This window comes from Hydra viridissima, unplaced genomic scaffold (genome assembly GCF_058129835.1).
Source record: "Hydra viridissima isolate aposymbiotic clone 2 unplaced genomic scaffold, HvirCarnegie_v1 scaffold_12, whole genome shotgun sequence".
NCBI classification, from domain to species: domain Eukaryota; kingdom Metazoa; phylum Cnidaria; class Hydrozoa; order Anthoathecata; family Hydridae; genus Hydra; species Hydra viridissima.
Window position 1 is genome coordinate 6,403,707 of NW_028324311.1, and position 21,612 is coordinate 6,425,318.

General features: G+C 27.9%; 1 protein-coding gene across 5 annotated transcripts; it reads left to right on the forward strand.

The window, feature by feature from the left end:
• Window positions 1-1,166: 1,166 nt before the first annotated feature.
• On the forward strand, window positions 1,167-21,232 carry LOC145193906 (kinesin-like protein KIF15). 5 transcript variants are annotated; one of them, XR_016445431.1, is made up of 37 exons: window positions 1,167-1,302; window positions 1,528-1,570; window positions 1,933-2,113; window positions 3,321-3,397; window positions 3,476-3,513; window positions 4,346-4,452; window positions 5,353-5,545; window positions 6,288-6,376; window positions 6,492-6,599; window positions 7,074-7,199; window positions 7,531-7,589; window positions 7,746-7,900; window positions 8,414-8,476; window positions 8,711-8,784; window positions 9,255-9,416; window positions 9,903-9,996; window positions 10,157-10,536; window positions 10,752-10,829; window positions 10,913-11,284; window positions 11,633-11,745; window positions 11,967-12,072; window positions 12,257-12,387; window positions 12,665-12,742; window positions 12,897-13,013; window positions 16,967-17,035; window positions 17,131-17,208; window positions 17,336-17,566; window positions 17,756-17,839; window positions 18,170-18,268; window positions 18,363-18,410; window positions 19,112-19,377; window positions 19,551-19,638; window positions 19,849-19,886; window positions 19,965-20,036; window positions 20,292-20,385; window positions 20,710-20,841; window positions 20,956-21,232. XR_016445431.1 is itself a non-coding variant. In XM_090068154.1 (37 exons), the coding sequence occupies exons 1-37, from the start codon at window positions 1,245-1,247 to the stop codon at window positions 21,013-21,015; spliced, it is 4,356 nt and encodes a 1,451-aa protein (XP_089924280.1). In that variant the 5' UTR covers window positions 1,167-1,244; the 3' UTR covers window positions 21,016-21,232. The 5 variants fall into 5 exon arrangements, 1 of the variants encoding a protein (XP_089924280.1); XR_016445430.1 differs by having other exon boundaries at window positions 11,633-11,740; window positions 19,965-20,053; XM_090068154.1 differs by having other exon boundaries at window positions 11,633-11,740.
• The last annotated feature ends 380 nt before the right edge of the window (window positions 21,233-21,612 follow it).

Below are 21,612 nucleotides of genomic sequence, written 5' to 3' on the forward strand. Positions count from 1 at the left end.
ACGGAGGCCATTAAAAATCTTTCCGAGTTATGATGTTGCTTCTCAAAATGCCTTTTAAAAATATTATCCAAAGTTATATATTCCTAGTTTTTGATTAGACAACACTTTTTTTTTTTCGTAGTGGAAATAGCACTAAAAAAGTGTTGTCTAAAAAACTAGGAATAGGTTCAACTCATGTGATTAGAAACAGGTTTCTCTCTCAGAAGCTTGCCAGAACTAATTCTATAGCTGAGAGCCTAATTCTCTAAACTACAGATTTAGTTCTAATAAATTGTTTTATGTTTTCAATGATTTTAAAAAAGTAATAAAAAATACAGTCAGATCTAGTTTTCTGGCTAAATTTTTTGATTAACTAGAACTTAAAAACTTTGTATTAACAATAATTTTTTTTGTAAGTTTATTATTATAAAAGTTTTAAAAAAAGGAAACCTACATATTGTATAGTATTGCATATACGTAATACAATAGCTCCTGTTAGGGCCGGTGTTAGTAAGTGATAAAAGTGATTGCTTTTAAAATCCCTATTGGTCTTCGACAAATAACGCTCAGATTTGTTTGCTTAACAACTAGTAGTTTTTCCCCATCCCCCTCTGCTATCCTGCTTCTACCCTGCCCTGGCCCCTCCCCTAACCCTTCCCTGCATTTCATGCAGTCGTTCATGAATGGGCTGAGTTTGAGCTGGTACGATAAACTTATCTTTTCGCGTGCAAAAAAAAAAGAGCACGAATGAATTCCGGAAAGTAAAACTTACGCTTGTTGCGCATGTCAAAATCATATAAACATCGATTTTCGCGGTAGAATAGTATTAAATTTAAAAGCTTGCATATATGTTAATCCGTTCCATTTTAAAAAAATAATCAACTAATAAATATATACTTGTAAAAAAGGATTTTATACCTTTATTTCCCTGTTCTAATGTAATCAAAATATTTGGAAATTGATTTGAGGAGTTAAGAAGGGGGACGGGGAAAAAAAAAGGTTACATTTTAAAATTACCTCTATTAATGGTTGTAAAAGACGCATCTTAACATCTGCGATTGATATCAATTCCCCTTATAGAAGTTCATAGAGTGATTCTTAGGGTTTAAAATCTGATATCATTCTTTAATCCTGTTTTCCAGTGAAATGAATATCCCATTTAGTACTATTTTTATATATTAAATTATACATAGAGAAATTATTATACATAGAGAAAAAATTTTACTGATTTTCCTCCTTGATCATTAGAAATAATTTCATTAGATATGGACTCTCAAACACGGATAAGAGTAAACAAAGTAATACCAAAGACCAGTACTTCAGGTAGCAACTAATATTTGTTATGCCAATTAACATTTACTATATACAGTTTTTAGAATTGCACCAATAATGATATAAAATGCTTATTAGAAAATAAATTTCCACATTATTAAAAAAATATTATTTTCTTAATAGTGTGGAATTTTTACCAATGGACAAAAATTTTCTTAATTGTGTCTCTATTAGCTTGTAGTACATGCTAATAAGCAAGAAATATTATTTTTGTAGAAGTAATCAACACAAGCATTGCTGTTGGTGCCGGGTATGATAGGTATGTTTTACCCTTATTTCAAATCTATATTTTAATCTGTTTTTCTGTCTCTTTCTCAAAATATTTTAGAGTTAACTGGTCTTGGAAAAAAATTTTAGAATTGGCTGGTGTTTGTCAAATGTAAAACTTCTTTTAAAATCTGCATTTTAAAGCTATTATAATTATTTATAATATATAATTAATCGCAATAACAAAAGTGCCATTTTGAACAGGGTCAAAAGAAATAGTTGAAAATTAGTAGTTCAGTCCCAAAATCTAATTATAGCTTTTTGCATCTTCTGACTAAATTACATTTTAATATTTGTTTGAGGTAAAACCTTCCATTGTTGCATACTAAAGTACTTCTTTTTTTATATTTACAGTAATGAAGGAGATAACATTAAAGTTTATGTAAGAATTAGGCCTCCCTTAAAGCATATTCAAGATGGAATTAATGATACTGTGTGTCTTGAAGCAACTTCTAGTAATTCAGTTACTATTTTCACAAAGCCAGAGCCCAAGCACTTTAGTTATGATTTTGTTGCAAACATGGAAACTGCTCAGGTATTTTTTAAAATGTGCTAATTTAAGTAATTTGTAAAAAAGTTTTATTAAGTACCATTTTGTATCTATATCACAAAATATTTTCAGAGGAGTTAAGGTAGCTCTAATGAAGCAGACTTATAGTTCATACATAATCACCTACCTCAATTTTCTGTAAGATAATAAAAACAAAACATTAAGTACGATGTTAAGACAATCAGAGGTTGCAAATAACAAATTTGATTACTGACTAAAACCTGTTTAAAAAGCCAGTGGTGAAATAAGCTGTGATAGAAAACTGATACACTTTAAACTATTGAGCTTAAAATTTCTGTAAATAAAACTATATAAGAAGTCTCACATATTTCTCTAATACTTTATAATAGTATTTTAAATAGAAATTTTATCATACAAAAGATTTAGTGTGTCACATCAGCTGAATAAAAGTCACAGCTGCAATGTAAAAAATGCAACAGTCGAGCAATCAATAGCTTTGCTTTGAATACCCAATCTGATCAGCTGTTCTGGACAAGAATTCACTTCTTTTGCATAGACAAAAATAGCACATTAGCACAAATTAATGAATTTCTGAAGGTTGTATTTACATGAAAGACATAATAAAAGACAGCTTTATCTAGGTTGCTTAACTGTGCACAATTTTCATCAGCATAATTAAATTTGGGAATTATTCATCAAGCACCTAAGCAAATCAGATATTTTAAATTCAGCAAAATGATTAAATCAATATTGGAACAACCAAAGCTCTTCAATCTGCCAATAATTATTCTAATAGTGGTTCAGTTAACAACTACACAAATTAGTTATTGAAAGGAAAACTGAATGCCATTTTGAAAGATATGAAATACAATAGTAAAATCTCCAAAACTTCTTGGAATACTTGAGTAGACTAGAAAATGATAGAGTGCACTCCAAAGTTGATTTGAAACTTATCAAAGTCAAGTCTAAAGTTAAGTTCAGAGTTGCATATCTATATTCATTTGAGTATCAGGCATAAAAAAATATTGGAAAGTATCAAATTGACAATTTCATATGATTTGATTCATCAATCAAAGTTTTAAAATGTCTCAGTATATTACCATATATAAGTACAAATACCAAATTGAGAAGAGAAAAAGAAAGGAGGAAAAAAAAAAAAGAAAAAAAAGAAAAAGAAGATTGTCAAAACCTCATACAATATAAACTTGAAAAAATAATTTTTTTTTTATAGGAAGAAGTTTTTACTACAGTTGGAAAAGGAATCATCGAAGCATTTGTAAATGGGTTCAATGGAACTATTTTTGCTTAGTATGTGACTCTTTCTGATTTTTTTTTTCGCTTGGTAAAAGTTTTATGTGTATACTAACCCATATTTCTACTTTTTAGTGGTCAAACTGGTTCTGGTAAAACATTTACAATGATTGGTAAGTTAAGAAAACATTAGTCTGTTTGTCAATTGAGAGTTTACTGCATTTTTATTCATGCATTCAATTGAGAGTTTACTGCATTTTAAAAGTATCATAAAAGTAACCAATTGATAGAACATTCAATTTTCTACAACTTATATGTGATTTTTTTCACTAATTCATCTTCTTTTTTATAGTTTGAGTTTTAACATTTGTCCATAAAAAAGTAGTGAAACATTTAACAAAAAAAAAAAAAAAAAAAAAAATTTTGATAGAATGATGACAAAAAAGACAAAAAGTTTTAAATTGATTTTTTTTTAAAAAAAAAAATCAAACTCTTTTATCGATTTTTGATAAAAAGTTACATAAAAATGTCAATCTTTATGATTTTAATCACATTTAAGTATTTTCTGGGATTTTAAGAGAGTTTGAATTTAAAAAAAAAAAATATGGAAAAAATAGTAAAAAAAAAACCACAAAATGTCTGAATAGTTCTTTGAATGGATTTTTGCTTTTGTAGATTAGCAATAGGGAATTAACAAGTAGATTATCAGTTATTGAGGATTGCCTCAATAAAACTCTAAAATAAAATTTAAGCAGAGCCCTAAAAATGACTGAGAAGTTAATTAATTTAACACAGTACAAAATATTTACTAAGAAAGAACATTATTGTGTAATTAGCTTTCAGAAAACCACTGTTGACCTGGCTCAAAAGCTTGGCTCAAAAGGTTGTGAGAATTGCTTGAGGCATGGAAAAGTGGAACCAAGTAATTTTCAGCAACAAAAATGTTTTTGTTGTAATAGATGATTACGAGATTGTTCATGTTGCAGACAACTCATTTACTTTTAGGTCCTCCAGGAGATGATGGGATAGATACTTTCACTCATGAGATGCGAGGAGTAATTCCTCGATGTTTTGAATACATGTTTAGTTTGATAAACAGAGAGCAAGAGAAGGTTAGTTTGATAAGTACAATAAGAAATTTTAGATTTTTTTTTTACAACAAAAGTTAAACTTTCTATCAAAATAAAAATCTAATAAGTTATCTATTTGAAAGGTTTATTCTATTTAAACTGAAGAAATTATTGTTTAGTTAGAGAATCTTTTTTATTAAAAATTTTATTTCATATGCAATATAGTTTAAGTTAAGATTGATATTATCTTGATTTTTTTGGTATATTGCTTTTTAAGGTACCATGACAATTTTCAACACAGACGTTTTGTCATTACTGTTTTGGCTCTTATTTGCTTCTAATATTCAAAATCTATACCATTCACCACCTATATTTTTTAATTAAGATATTTTTTAAAGTTGTATATAATTATATAAGTGATTACACTTTAATGTTAAATCTATCTATTTGTTAGTTTTATTTATTTAGTTTTATTTTTTCTTTATTTAGTTTTTAAGTTTTATTTAGTTATTTTTGAATTTAGGTATTGTTGTTTTTAGCTGTTATTGTTCTAAATTAGTAGCCATATTGGCTATTAATTTAGAGCAACAAAGCTTTGTTTTGTTGGATAAAGGAATTACATGATATGTGAAATGATCAAAAAAAACTGAATTTTTAAATGATGATATTTGAACTTTTATATCATGTTAAGCCTGTGAGTGCACCATGAAAAACTGCTGCATTTTTTTAATTATCCAAATATTATTGATGAGATTGGATATTACAAGGTGACTGAAGGTTTGCCACCTCTGAACTAAGTTTCTCAAACATTTTTTTGTTTAATTGAAATTTATTTTGTTGACCTATGTGATGGAGATAAAAATAAAAGTATATTTAATGTTGTTTATGCAGTCAAAACCTGGATAGCTGTAATGATAAGTTGATAATGATAAAATGTTTCAGGTAGGAGATCGTGTAGAATTTATAGCAACCTGTTCATTTCTTGAAATTTACAATGAACAAGTTTACGATTTACTTAGTCCATCTGCTGCTGGTTTACAGCTGAGGGAAAATATTAAAAAGGGTGTTTTTGTTGACGGGTTAGCAGAACGTGATGTCTCTTCAGCAAAAGATGCTTACAGAGTTTTAGAGTCAGGTATAATAGATTAAATATGATTTTAAATTTTTTGAACAATTATGTGTGTAAGTGGCTTATAATATTAGGTGGGCTAGTTCATCAAGCTTGCAAACCACTAACTACTAAGTTTTGAAAGACAGCTTTTACTGATTAGATATAATCAATAACAGCTGTCTTTCAAAACCGAAGATATTTGTTGAAATAGTAGTCTGTAATGTTGAGAGTAATTTGAAGCTGCTTCTCTAGGATTTGAAAAGTTCACTTTAGTTCTAGGAAATCCATTCACTTTTTGATGAATTATTAGATGGTTGAAAAGATTCCTTGTACTGCATTTATATTTTTTTATCACCAAAAGTTTTTTTTATCATCAAAAGTTTTTGAAAAAAGTAAAAAAAAAAGTAACAGTTAAATACAAAACTATTTTAGTCGCATAAAGTTGAAAAATAATTTTACTGATTAACAAAAAAAATTTGACCTTTTCAATGCATATTTGCTAAAGCTTCTAAGCAATATAAAATTTGCAGGTTAAGCTTTTCCACTAACTAAAATTTTTTAGTGGGCTAATTTAGTGCAATTTTGTTAGTTTGTTATAACTATCTCACTGAGACTCTTATTCCTGATCTAAGTTTATGACTTTATAAAATAACAGAGAAAGTGCATTTCTAATGTACAGTGTTTAAGGAAATCTGTTGCTTTATTTATATATGCTTTAGGAATTTATGCATTGTTTTTTTTATCATCAACATTTATTTGCCTCCAGGATGGTTAAACAGAAGAGTGGCATCTACATCAATGAACAGAGAAAGTAGTCGCAGCCATGCAGTATTTACAGTCTCGCTTTCATCAAAAGTAAAAAGTTGTTTACTTAAGTTTCTAACTCTAATTAAAGACAAAAATTTTGCTACACCATGATGGTTTAATCAACTTATTTGCAGATACCAGTATTTGTAATTTTGTTTTGTAGAGACGCATGGGTGGTATGGCAAATATTAAAGTTGCTAAGCTTCATCTAGTTGACCTTGCTGGGTCAGAAAGACAAAAAGATACAAATACCCAAGATTTACGATTAAAGGTTTTTTGTTTTTATTTCTAATTTAGAAGTTGGAATGTTTTGTTTTGACAAAAAGAAAAAATATTTTTCAAGTTCATAATATGAATTTTGATCAAAGTAAGAGAGACACTACTGTTGCAATCAGTTGAGAATCCTTCAGGATCATAGCCCTATTTATTCACTGCTTCTTGTGATCTCCACAAATGGCTTTTCCTTTCATGCTTTTGTTGTGGCTTAAAGCATGTTATTTTTCCATGCTAATCTGTTTTAGGATTTTTTAGTGTTAAAAAGAGATTTTGTTTACTTTTATTAATCAAGGATTTTTAAAATCTTTTACATATTTGTAAATTTGAATATCTGTAAGTCTGGAAATATATTTATTTATTTTAAATACTTAATAAGTATATTTTATATTTTTAGCTAAAATATTTTCAACATTGCTATTTTAAAAAAATTTTTGTACTGATAAAAAACAACTAAATATACACTTCACAGGAAGCTGGTAGTATTAACAAATCACTGTCTGCGCTTGGCAATGTCATTATGGCTTTGGTCGATATAACCCATGGTAAAACAAGACATGTTCATTATAGAGATTCAAAGCTTACTTTTATACTTCGGGTAAGTGTTTTTATATATAATCTTTATTTTATAAATGATAAATATTATATTTAAATATTTATATGGAAACTTAAAAATATTTTTATGTAAGAATAAATAATCATGGTTATGGATAGATGAATTATTTTACAGCAGCCATCCTGTAGTAAGGTACTTTACAGCTCTTTTTGTTGACAAGTTAGAACTTTATTGCAAATTGTGTTTTAAGGTCTTTACCAACAAGTTATTAAAATAATTTACAGGTTTTTAAAGATATTCACATCCTAACATCAACCTAAACATTTTTTTTGATTTGTTGTATTTTTGATTTTTTTTTAATTAAATTTTAAAGGATTCGCTCGGAGGAAATGCAAAAACTTATATCATTGCAAATATTCACCCATCATCTAGGTATTTACAATATTTGACAGTTATCTTAAATCTTTCTTTTGTTTTATGTATTTAGTGCTATTATATTTTTTTAATTATCTTCAATATTATTAGCTTTTTAAAATTAGATTAGTAAGTACAGATTTCTCTAGATCATTCATTATTTTGATTTCTTAGATGCTTTGGGGAAACATTGTCAACATTAAACTTTGCTCGTCGTGCAAAAATGATTAAAAATAAGGCAGTTGTTAATGAGGATGTAACTGGAAATGTGGTTGAACTTCAAGCTGAAATTCGGAAGTTGAAAGATATGTTGTTATCTCAAGCCAGGTGTATGTGATTTTGTCAATAAAGAATTTGAAAAAGAAGCAGAGAATTTTAAAGAAATTTTTTCCTTACTTTATATCAAACCTCTGTATTTTGATTTTGTTTATAAATGAAAAATATTAATCCATTATAATAAAAAAAATAAGATTGAAAAATAAAATTAAAATTGATTCATTTGAGGAGTTTCAAAAATCAACAATCTTTATCTTGTTTGATTCAATCAAAACGTTATCTTTTAAACTGGTAACATTTGATTGAGTCAACATGATTGTTAGTAACTCTTGGTTGTTTTTATTTTTGTTGGCATATCAAGTCAATATTTCTTCTAAGCTGCTAATAAGTTATGAAAATGCACTTCATGAAAATAAAATTTCCTCCATCAATAACTATTAATGCAAAACAAACGTAAAAAAGTATACTTCTTTGGTAAATAAATTTTTTTTTTAATGAAAATGTTATGAAGTTTTTGATTATCTTGATTGTATTCTATGCTTGTAATCAAAGCTGTATTTGTTTAGCTTTTGGAACCAGTGGATCACTAACTAGTGCACCAGTTAGTGATGCATCAATTAGTATGGTTGGTAAGTGGTTTTTATTTAGCTATTATAATTATTTGTGTTAAAAAACTTATTTGTTTGTTATACAATTTCATCAGCATCATTGAATAATCCTATAAACATCATCAGTGTCATGTAGCAGTGTCATGTAGCAGTGTCATGTAACAGTGTCACACATTTCAACTTTTTTTGTTTAAAACATTTGTGTTTTTCACTTTCAAAAATGTCTATAAAACAAAAATCCAGTTTCCTGTTTAGATAATTCTGAACAATGGAAGGAAATGATGTTAAATGCAATAGCTGTCAGTGAGCAATCAGAGAGTGAAAAATTTGTATGTATTTTTTTATGTTACAGCAGTCTGGAATAAAAATTTAAATATTTATATAAGTGTAAGTTATGTTTTTTAATGTGGTACTCGAACAAAATTGTAGATTGAAAAAAAAAATGTCAAAAAAAAGTTGTTAGAATGTGCTTAAAACAGAACTTTTTATAATCAAAAGTTATTTTATATTAAAAAAAAAAATGTGCAGCTTTAGCATTAAGTTTTAAAGAAGAGAAATATTCACACAAAAAAAAATTAAAAAAAAATACACAGTAAGATGTTTTAATTTAGGATAATTGAGTCAGATTTTTAATCGATTTAAAACTGTTAAGTATGTTTTCTGTTCAGTGAAGAAAATTGTTTGATAAGATTTCTTTAACAGGTTTTTTTTTAAACAGGCTTCAATTATTTGCATCTGAAAGTTTGTTTGTTGTAAACAAGCTTGAAGTATTCATCTAAAGTTTGCCAAACTCTTTTAGGCTCTTCAAGCTAAAGTTTTAAACTTAGAAGAGTTGTGTCGTAAGAAAGAGATGTTTGCTCAATCACAAAAAATGATCATAAAGTTTCGCAATGATACTATTTCAAAGTTACAAAAAAAATCTTGTGCTATTAGTGAAGAAAGTGACAAAGATGCAGATATAGTAAGTTGTACAATTAAGAAATTGTTTGTCAAATTTTTGATTCCTATGTTAATCATTAAAAACCTATTGAGGAATAGAATATGATGTGGAGCATAGGGATATTGGATTTTTAAATTCTGGCATATTGCATTAACACTTTTTCTGAGCTATAGAAAGACGATTCTAAAAAAAAAAGAAATACAGTTGTAATAATCTAAAAGTAAAGATTCTCCCATCAGAGTTAATATCCAACTATGTAACCATGAATGGAAATAATATTCATGAGAAATGATAAATATCTATAAAAAAGTTGATTAAATTTGAAGCATTTAAAAGTTATTTAAAGGAATACACACAGAATGTTGTGTATTTATTTGATGGACGCGGAGTTTTCAAAATCTCTAACAAATGATCTCAAAAATGTGAAAGTTTACAGTACAACTAAAACTATTGTTTTGTTGCATTTTAACATTGTAAATAATATATTTTGGTGTTTTTAATGTTTAGGCTGCTTTAAAAGATGAAATAAAGTTATTGCAATCTACAATTGAAAACCATCCAGATGTTAAAAGGTTTGCAATAGAAAATCTGGAATTAAGAGGTATTTATTTTTGTTAAGAATTTCAGTAATGCTATGACTTTCATTGCTGTTTTTGCTTTCATTGTAAGAATAGATTAAAATTATGGACTTGTAATTAATAAAGTAACTGATTTTTTTAATTTTGTATTTAAAAATTCTAGCTTTTTTTTTTAACATTAAGCTGAAATTAAACGTTTAAAATCTTTGGATCCTACAAATGGAGAATTAATGAGAAATATGGCTGAGAAACATCGTTATACTTTGCAACTTGAACGACAACTGCGGGAACATTTATCTTCACAGTCACCCAACCTAGAAAAGTCTGCATTAAGCTCACAACTAAGTGTAGATGCCTCAAATGTAGAGATTGAAAAACTAAAGTCAGAATTAGCTCAACTTCAAACAAAACTTGATACTTCAAAAATTGAGTTGGAGCAGAATAGACAAAACTTGCAACAAAAGTGCGCAGAGTTGGTCAGTTTAAATGAGCTGTTTCGTAAAAAAGAGTTGGATATGAAATCAGATTTGATTGCTGCTAGAAAGAGTAATAATGATTTAGAGGTAATTTTTTTTTATCTCTGTGTCTTTTATCACTGATTGTATTGTTTTTGATGGGATATATTTGAGGAGTGGAACTGAAAAAAAAGTTTTTCAAAATTAAAATTGAAAAATGTATCTGAATTTTTTAAAAATCATAAGTTAACTTTACATCTAACCAAAATTAGTTTTATTTAAACTTTTACCTTGTTTTGAATTCTTTTCTTTCTTTAATTCAGCGAGCATTAGAAACTCTTCAGCTGAAAACAGCTGTTGAAAGATCAGCGATGAACAGTTTGCATATTCAGACAATAAAGGTACATAGTTTTCATTAAAACTGTTTGCTTTAAAAGTTTGATGTGCAAAATGATAAAAATTATGGTGATGCTCCCTTTTTTAGATTTTATCCTCTCCAAGTAAATTGCTGACTCCCCAGTGTACGCCTAAAAAATCTAAATTAGTTAATAGTATAAATGCAAAGCAGTCCACACCAGCCATCAATCAAGCTAATGTTAATGGTAGTGTAGAAAAATCGTCTTCACAAGACAGTGCTGAAAGAAACAAGGCAAAATGTTTTTTGAAAGACCAATATATTAATGATCCTGATCGCTTTATTCAAGATGAACCACGTCCAAAACTTATCGATGAGGATAGTTTTGACAGTCTTTCTGATAATGATGAGTTTGATCCCTTTTGGAATCTTGCTGATGAAACCCAAGATGAAGAAGTGGAGTATATGGAAGCTATTCAAAAGGAAATGAAGCATTTGCAGGTGTTTTTATTCTGTAAAAAGTTTTGAAATATTTCCTTATTCTATATTATCTATAACAGACTTTTTTTTCCTGATTTTGTTTTGTGATGTTTTCAATCTTATTGGCAATTTTCATCACAGAGTTTTAGCTGGCCTGTCCAAAACATTTCTGAAAACGCCTTTTATTTTAACATAGCAGAGATATGTAAAAAAATATTTCTAAAGCATCAGTTTGTTCTGTTAGCAAAGCATCAGCTAGTTTCGTTTGGAAACCATCAGTTTACATCATATTATGAATATTATGCATAATTATGCATATTTGTCTCTCTTTCAAAATAAATTGTCAACAGAGTTAAAACTTTTGTTTAGGATTTGTATAACCAATCAAGTCGAGCTCTTCATGTTGAGCAAACTTCAAAAATTGTTTTGAATGAAGCTAAATTTAAACTGGAACACAAAGTCAAAGAGTTAGAGCAAGTAAGGTACTTTTTTTTTTGCATTTTATAGGTTTTGTTATGTTTAATGTCTTCTTTAAAATTTCTTCTTTAAAATTTATGTCTATTAAACTATAGTTATCATTTGTAATGATGGTATTGATTATAGTGTTAGTGCATAGCTATTAAATTAATAAAACCATAAAGCATTATAAACATATTATTAACAATCTACTTAAAGTTGAGTTCTTAATTTATTTTTTCCCCAGCTTCTGGAACAAGAAAGGAGCTTTTGGCATGAAAAAGAAAACGATTTAAGCATGCAATTGTTGTCAATAAAAGACAAATACAACGAAATGCAAGGAAGTTTCACAAGTAAGTTTGAGTAACATTTTTAACCTAATGTTGAAGCATTAGGTTTATTATGAGTTGTTAAATGTAATAAAATAACATTGAATAAATATCCTATCTCACACAGTGAGATGATCTATATCATACATAAACCTAGTTTAGCTTTTTTTGTTTCTTTTTTAAATACTTTTAATTAATTTTTCCAAAGTTTTAACAAGTGAAGCAGAAGACCTAAGATCACAACTATTGTCAGTGCAAAAGCAATTGAATCATTTAAAAGAACAAAAATGTGATGAAGCAATCAAAGCAAGTCGCAAATACGCCACTATTGAAAGCAAGGTACTTTATGCTCATATGTCCACTTTACGTCTATCTTTTTTTTTCTCATGTGAAGTTAAGATTTAGGAACATAAAGATTTCCTCAGCATAACAAGATGACAATTTAGACTAGATCTTATATGCTTTAAAGAGGAAGTATTTCAGTACAAGATTGTTTTAGGAAATTTGTTAAATAAAATAATTTATGAGCACAATAAAAGTCTTGTAAATAAAATTTTTCAAAATATATTAAGATTTTTGTTTGTAAAGCATCATTAAAATTAATTTTTTTTCTTAGTGTGTAAAATTGGAGATTGACTTTTTAAATTTGAGAAGTGAAATGGATGCCACAGCAGAATTAAACAATAACTTACAGGTTTTTTATTTGTTGTTTTTTTTTCAAGAAAATAGAAAATACATTTCAAACCTTTTGAATAAAGGAAAAGTGACAGTTACAAATTGTTACTTGCTCTTTTAACTTTTCTTATTCTCCTTTTTTTCTTTCTTTTTTTTTTTTTTTTTTTTTTTAGGCTGGTTTTGAGGATTGTAAGGAGGAGTTGGAGTTTTCTCACCACAAAAACATTGAATTAGAGCAAAAGGTTGAAGAATATAGAATTAAGCTAAAAGAAGAGGAAGAAAACTTACAGGTTAATTTTTAAAATAATTAAAGACTAAAGGCCACATAGTCGTCCAATTTTCAACTTTTGAGAGAAATAGAATCTTTGAAAAAATCAGTAACCTTTAATGCTAAACATTTTTAAACACCTTAATAATGCTTGATAATGGTGGCAAACAAAAAAGTTAATGATTTAAATTGTTTTAAGTTTTATTAACAGTGGTATTATAAACATAATAATAAAAAAATTTTTTAAAAAAAAATAATTTAAGATACTTTTTTATGAGAAATATATACAACTGTTAAAAAAAAAACAACCAAAAAAACACAGCAAAAATATAGAGTCAGGGTGTATTTTAGTATTTTGTATGCACACCACAAACTTTCACACATGCACAAGCATGTCTAGCCATAGATTCAACTAGTCTGATGCATAATTCTCTTGGAAATTCTTTCCAAAGCTTTTCCAAGGCCTGCTGTAATTGCGCAACACTGGTTATACTCTCTTTGACCAATCGCTAGTCTATCCAAGCCCAAATGTTCTTGATGGGATTGAGATATGGAGAATGAGCTAGCCAAGGCATGATGGTAATGTTTTTCCAATCAAGCCACTCTTTAACTGAGATTGCAGTATGAGCAATTGCCCATCGTATTGAAAATTCTATTGTTGTTGTCTTCTGTAAAAAGCTCTAGGTGTTGGTAAAAGTTTACTTTTGAGGGTCTCTTTGTAGATGTACTGGTTAATTCATTATAGGAGAAGCATCCCCAAATTCTGACTGATTCTCCTTCATCTTGTGTCCTTGATACATAAAAACGGTCTTTGAACTTTTCACCAGCCAGCCTCTTAATGATTAATCTTGAGTTGTGATTTATCACCTCAAAATTGGATTCGTTGCTGAAAATGACTTTGGCCCAGTCTTCTACAGACCAGCGAAGTCTTCCTCTGCACCACTTTAATCTTTTTAGGTGATATGAGACATGCAAAAGTGGTTTTCGAGCAGTGACATAGCAATCTAAGTCTTTCTTATTTAGGCATCTTCTTACAGTCTACTAACACTAATGTTACCGTTACCAAGTGTATTTGTGAACTCTTCAGCAAGTTCGTGGTAAGAAATTTTAGGGTCTTGTCTAACCTTGTGATAAAATCAACTTTGGTCTCTTGAAATTAGCTTTAAAGGTCTACCAAGCCTTGGTAAATCTTTGACATCATTATGTAGTTCGTGGTTTTTCAATGTTGTTTGTACACATTTAAGTGAAAGATTGCACATTCAAGCTATTTCTCATTGGCTTTTTATTTTATCTTTTAGCAGACCTACAATTTGCCATTGTACGTTGTCTGAAACAGCTTTTCTAAAAATGATAACTTAATTTTATTTTTGCAAAAACATTTATATAGTTTGGAGAAAAACCACCAAATTTTAGACCGTTTGGATAACATTTCATTGACATATATCAACTTAAGTTTTTAAATTTTAACTGACTATATTTTTGCTACATTAGAAAAACAACTATGTTCTAATATTTACTCAAGACTGGTAAATCTAACGAATTTGAGTTATATACCATTCAATAGAGAATCAATTAACACATTTAGTACATTTTTAATTGTATTTATTAGTTATTTTCAAAGATAATTTTGAAAAAAACAAAAATTTTACATAAAAAAAGTAGTGACTATATTTATGCAACCCACTGTAATAAAGTATTTTAATATAAAATTTTATGTTTTAAAATAATGAATACTTGGGTGAAAACTTTTTAAATTTTTTATGGCCATGGTCACAATGAGTTTTAGACCAAAAGTAAAAGATATCTTAATTATTTAATTTTCTTTAAAAAAAAGTTCCCCCATAAAGCAAAAAAAAACAACAATTTTAAATATAAAGTTCTGTAATTCTAAAATATTCTAAGTGCTTAAAAAATTAGTACCAGTATAACTTAAATTTTATCGCATAAAATTAGTTTTTTAATTGATTGTTTTTTCAGTTTTTGCATAAATCATAATTTCTTGCACAGTTTTTACTGCGTGTTCTGCACAAATGTTGGATCTTGCAGTGTTTATGACAGTTTCTTGATTACACCAGTGGCTTAAAAAGGATTTTTTTGCTTTTGTAAACTGCAACTTATAAAACTTCATAATTTGCTGTATCATAATAGTGGTTAGAAAACCAGATATTTATCCATTCACTAGTAATGAAATTACATGCCAGTTGCAGTTGTGCCAATGTTCTGGCAATAAAACAAATGCTAGTATTGCTAGAATTCCTCTGGAATTACACCTAGTATTACTAATATTTGGAGGAGCTTTAAAATTAATTTTCTTAAAATCTTTTTTTATAGAATAGAAAATTTTATGAAATAATATTTGTAATGATGTCCTAGCTTACACAAAAACTTCATATCATCTTTTCATACCATTGCTGGAATGCTTATGATTGGTGTTGACTGTTAGATATTTTTTACTAAGACTGTTAGATATTTTTTACTAAGTTAATTTCTTATAAGTTTATCAACAAAATAATTCATATTTGGTGACGATTTTTTTACCTCCAAAAATTTCATCCATGATATGCCTTAATAACAAATCTAACACATGACATGCTGACAGCCAATATATTGTAGACCTTCTAATTTCCTGTTTATAAATTCTTTTTTAAAATTACTACAACACCACCTTTTGCTATGGTGTGTTTGTTGTATCACAAATAATCACTTTTATTACTTCCCATAGATCATTTAACAAACTAATCAATGCTGAAACAATCAGTTTGAATTAGCCATCCTCTAAAAGCAAGGCTGCCAACTTTATTTTGTGATTTTTTATATTTTTCTTTAATTCTTCTCTCATTCTATCAGCTTTTTTCATTACTTGTTTGTAAATACCTGCCTGTGTTGAAATTATAATATTAATACTTTCTTCTGACAATTGATGACATACTTTCTTGCTCTGGTGTGTTCTCTTAGCTTAACATGCTTCATTAAAAAAACAGCTGAAGCAGTTGCAGCTTTTCTCTTTCTTTTAGGTCTACAGATATTGCTAATTGATGGAGCATAATCATCATCAGTCTCTGTTTTAGTTTTAGAGTCAGAGTCAGAGATTTCTATTTGATGCTGGATTTTACTGCTAACAGTTTACCTTTGAAACATTTAGGTGGATGAGTTGGAACAACTTTTGATGTAACATATCCTACTTTTCCATTATTTTCAACTTGCAATTTGTGAAAATTTTTTTCTTCAGTGCTCAACCATAAACCTTTTTCATTTGTAATATCAAACAATATTTCATTATAATTGCTGATACTGATTTTCTGTTTTTGTGGTATTTATTAATCAAATTTTTGATTTTTGTTGAAATTGATTTTTCTGTTATGGCTGGAGATTCAGTCTGGTCCATAATGAAATTAATTCAGAGGCAATAACTATGCATCTTCCAAAAACAGATTTCTCTAAAGAGCTCAAGTAAGTGAACCTGCCTAAAACAACTTGTACATCTGGAATTCTAATCCAAGCTTGTCTAGTGGTTTTGCGATTTTATTGATTTCTGTTCTTTTCGCTAATACTTCTCAAACAGAACGAAATTGCTTCACCTCCTTATTTTTGTTTATGGTATCACTGCTTATTTTATACATTTTAACCTAAATATATTTAAACAATTACATAAATTCTTTATAAATTTATAAATTACATTTAAAAAAATGTACTTACAAATTGAAAATAACTTTAACAAGGCTTTGTATAAAGAAAGCAAAATTACAAATTGAAAAATATTGAATTAAGTGATATGTAAAAAGTGAACAAGTTAGTTTTTTTAAAAAGTGGTCTACAGGGGACATTTTTAAAGCTAAACATCATCATATATATAATTTTAAAGTCACTAAAAAAAGTTTCATCTCTTAATATTAAAGTCATTAAAAAAAATTAAAAGTTTGAATAAATTTACCACTCTAATTATTGTTGTGTTTTTAATCTTTTTTTGAATGACAGAGTGCCCTTGAAAAGTTAAATAATGAAGTCGAAATGAAAATGAAACTCTCACAGGATGATAAACATGAGGTTAGAAATATCTTCATTTATGCATGATTGTTCGTTAAATTTAAAGAGGCTATTGTTGTCAGCATTTAAAATATATTTGAAATTTAATTTTATAGGAATTGATGCGATCTGTTGAAACAATAAATGTTCTGCGCGAAGAGTTAAATTTAGCAGCAAAAAAACTTGATGATCAGGTTTTTTTAACTTTAATATATGTTCATTTTTGTTTTTTGACATTGTTTTTTTGTGCTATTATTTTTTTATTATATATTTTTTTTAAACAGCAACTTGAGGAATGAACCTAGGTTTGTAATTTTTTAGAATAAATTATTTGAAAAACTGCAAACAGACTTAGAAAAGTCACGCTCTGAAGTTGCTGCTCAAAAATGGATGAACTTGGCAGATAAAGAGGCTATCAATAACTTTATGAAGACAGTACAGGAGTTGCGTAGTGCTACAATAGAAAAAGAATCGACTATATTGTCATTGACTTTGGAGCTTGAAGATGTTAAACAACTATATGATTCATTACAAACATCTTATGAGAAAAAAGTTTGCAAAATTTTTCCCATCTTTCAAAAACTTTTTTGTAATAGTTTGAAAATGTATGTTTTTTTCAAATTACAAAAAAAAGAATAATCAAATACACATCTATATGTATATTTGATTATTCTGTTTTTTGTAATTTGAACCAAGCTGTTTTTTAATATCTATTTCTAATATTTTTTTTTTTTTTAATAGAAAGTTAAAATCACAAAACTGGCTGAAGCAATGGAGTGTGAGAGTTGTAAGTTGGCAAGAGAAAAAGAAGAGAGAGATAAAGATGTAAGATAATTTTAAAATTAAATACCAAAATGTTACATGTAAGTTGCAACTAAGATATTTATTGTAATAAGTAGTTTGTTATTACCGTTTTTTGTAAAAACTACAAAATTAAAAAGAGAAATTTTTAACACAAATGAGTTGACAGTTTACAAATTCTAGAAGTTATGCTTCAAAATACAATACCAAGGTGTTAGGGTTTTTTTCCATACTGCGTTTTAGTGTTTCTTCCTTTCTCCTGGCTTTAATATAATTAACAATTGTCCTAAGTTCCTCCTCTTTCCAATCAGCATAGCATTTCTTACTAAGTTATATAATCTGAATCTTTTTTAGGCATTAAAATATAAATTAGATGTTTCCACCCTTCAAGATCAGTTGGAGGATGTTTTTCGCATCGTAGACGAAAAGAACAAAGAACTAAAGATGTTGCAGGTATTTTTATTTTGTTCTTTATTTATTAAAGTATTTATTTTTATTACGTAATGTTTATAAGAAATTTTTCATTCGTTTCTTTGACAATTTTTAGGAATCAATTGATCAATTGAAAAATTCACTTGATGTTGAAAGAAAAAATGTATGTAACACATTAAGTCATGAGAAAATGTATGTAATGCATTGATTTTTGACTCTTGATAACGTCTTATAAAGCGTATCGTTATCAAATTATAAAGGAAATATTTATCGGTTTATAATATACATATATATTAAGACTGCAGCAGCGATTTGTGGACTAGTTTTTAGAAAGGTTGCATAATTTAAAATGATCAGAATTTTTGTGTTTTTTGTGTTTTGTTGCTTTTATAACAAACTGAACAAAAATAGGTTTGGTTTAAAAAATTTAAAAATGGAAGCTAAAAAAATTTAAGGGTTAAATTTATCTACAAGAGAAGTGATCAGAATATCTGGAGTGTCAATAAGTACAGCTTGTAAGGTAAAAAAATATGATAATGCTGAATGGACCCACTCAATTCTAAGTTCTCAAATATTTTTGGCTCTAAAAGTTAGTAAGAAAGTGTCCGCGAATTGCTACCGCACACTGTATGTTATGTATGTATGCAGTTTTCTGCTAAAAGCTTAGTGTCATAAGAATGTTTTTATTTGTTAGTCTATTGCATTATACTAAATACTTAACAGTCTCAGAAAAATTGTCGGAGAGTATTTAGCGGAGGGACTTGAATATTTCTTTTTTTTTGTTTTTTCTTTGTTTGTGTTTAAGTTACCTTATTCGTAACTAAAGAACCAGGATACAGGTGTTTGAAATATACTTCAATTTAGTTTATAAGGCTGGAGAGTGAATTAAACAATCAAAGGACGTCGGCGACATTCGTTGAGACATCCGAAAAAGTTGACAGCTTAACGAGGCTATTAGAAAATCTTGAAGCCTCTAAACAGGAAGACCTCAAGGAAATAGAGCGCCTAAGAAAACAGGTGGTTGAGTACGAAATTATGCAGTGCGGGCAAGAGGTTTTAGAAGGGCGAATTAAAGTACTTGAAACAGAGCTAGAAGATTTAGATAAGGAAAGGATTAAACACGAACAGAAGTATGGCTTGCCTTAGTTAAATAAAACGCGATTTCTTTAATAAAGAGCTCCCTTTTTTATGGAGTGTGGCTTGTTTTAAATATAACTTGCTGTTTTATAGCTCATAGTTTACTGAATAGTTTGCTTGCCCTTCTAAGAAAATACTCAATTCAAAATTACCATTCTTTTTTTAGAGAAAAATTATTTGAAGATGAAATAAAATCCTATCGAGAAAGTTTGGAAAAAGAAAAAGTACTTGCCAATGATGCTTCTCTTAAGCGGGTATTTAAACGTTTTTCGCTTCATTTAAACACTTACTTTTAAACACTTCATTTAAACTTAAAATTTACAGCGTCCATGGTGTTGATCTTCTTAAAGTTTTAATCTTTAGATTTTTTATTCTCATGGCCGAAGCTGAAGATATTTTCATGGTGATCAATTTGGTGCTTAAGTGTATCTTTTTTTTTTTAACAATTTTTTATATTTTTTTAGGATCAAGCCATCAATGAAAAACACGCCATATCGGACGAGTAAGTCGCTTTTTAAGTTAAGTGAAAACAAAATTAAGTTATGCTGCATGAATTAAAAATACGATTATTTTGTTACAGATTAGCTGAGTGCAGAATGAATATGTTTAACATCCAAGAAGATCTTGATGCAGTTCTGGAGGAGTTAGAAAAGTTGGTTCTTTTGAATGGTTATTCTTATAATTGTTATTTTCGTAATTTTTTTACTTCAACTTTAAAAACTAAAAAATTTTTTTTTGATCTTGAAGTTAAGCGTTTCTATTTCTAAAATTATTTTTTTATAAATATATGTATTATATTTCTAAAATTATTTTTTTACAAATATATGTATTATTTGTGGTAAAAAAAATAATTTTTTTTTTCTTTTCTTTTCTTTTTCTTTTCATAATCTTAAAAATTAAAATTTAGAACGAAGAGTTTAGAAGAAAAGTATTTCAACGAGAAGATAGCTTATCAGTCGAAGCTAGAAATCATCGAAGAGGAAAAGAAACGCAGTGCAAAGGTGTCTTACTAAAGATTATAACGATAAAGTCTGTGTGGGCGCTTATTGAGAAGTAAAAAAAAAAACGGATAATGATAATGAGTTTTAACAAAAGTTTTAGCGTAGCTTTTCTTTTTCGCAGTGACATTCCCTGCATAAAGAACCTTATAGAAAATCTATAAGACAATGTGCCAATTATATGCTTATCTGATGTTTCTCTTTTTCCAAATAGAAAGATTACAGGACAATTATTTAAGAAATTTATATTTAGGCTTCATTTATAGTTCATTTGATTAAACCTCAAAATAAAGTAATTTCTTAGTTAATTTTCTTTGTTTTCAACAGGAAATTGAAATTCTCATGAAAGAAAACGACTCTATAAAAGCAGAAAATGCCAAGCTAGCGGGTCACCACAATCATTCTCAGAGAATTAAAGTACTGATGGACTTAAAGAAAGAAAGAAAAGAGCTAAAAGAGGTTGAATAGATAAATTACTTTCTTTAAACTTTTCCTTGCTTACTACAGATTTTTTTTTTTTTATTAAATCTGTTTTTTGATCAGCCCTTTTTATTTTTTATAATTAATTATTAGGTTAATGATTGCCTTCGCCAAGAGCTGATCTCTTTAAAACAGCGCTACGAACTTAAATAATGCTACAAGTTAAATGAAGAAGCTCCATTTTTTTTCATATCTCCTCTGAGATCAAAAAAGTTAGGATTGCTCATTTCATAGCATCTCCTGTGATAATTCCAAGATGATCTCTAATCATTCTTTTAAAATCGATTTATGATCTTTTGATGTAACTAGAAGTGTATTGTTTAACTGTGCACCCTTCAAATGAAAATCTATAAAAGTTCCTTGATATAAACTCAATTGGTTTTGGAATATTCGTGATCACTTAATCAAATCTCACTATTTGGATCAAACGAAAAATATTTTCCTAGGTGTAATAAATACAAAGATAATTGCGAAAGCAAAATTTCAAGTTTAAGGAATTTATTATAAAAAAATTTAGATTGCTTTTATCGTGTAATACTTCTTTTGTTTGGCACGAAGTCTCAATTAGTTTTTAAATGAATGTTTTTTTAATAATTTAAAAAATATATATTTTCACAGATTTTATTGTTTCCTACTCAATTTATGCACGATATTAATGAGGTTTAATAAGTTAATAATTTATGCACGGCTTTTAACGAGCTTTAATTGGTTAATTAATAATTTATGCACAACTATTAATGAGCTTAAATT

Excerpts from the sequence above, each read along its gene's own strand:
- LOC145193906 (XM_090068154.1), top strand. The coding sequence starts at position 1,245 with ATGGACTCTCAAACACGGATAAGAGTAAACAAAGTAATACCAAAGACC. Across the intron at positions 7,590-7,745 it reads AATATTCACCCATCATCTAG|ATGCTTTGGGGAAACATTGT; the intron begins GTATTTACAATA and ends TTGATTTCTTAG. Across the intron at positions 11,741-11,966 it reads AAGTCAAAGAGTTAGAGCAA|CTTCTGGAACAAGAAAGGAG; the intron begins GTAAGGTACTTT and ends TTTTTTCCCCAG.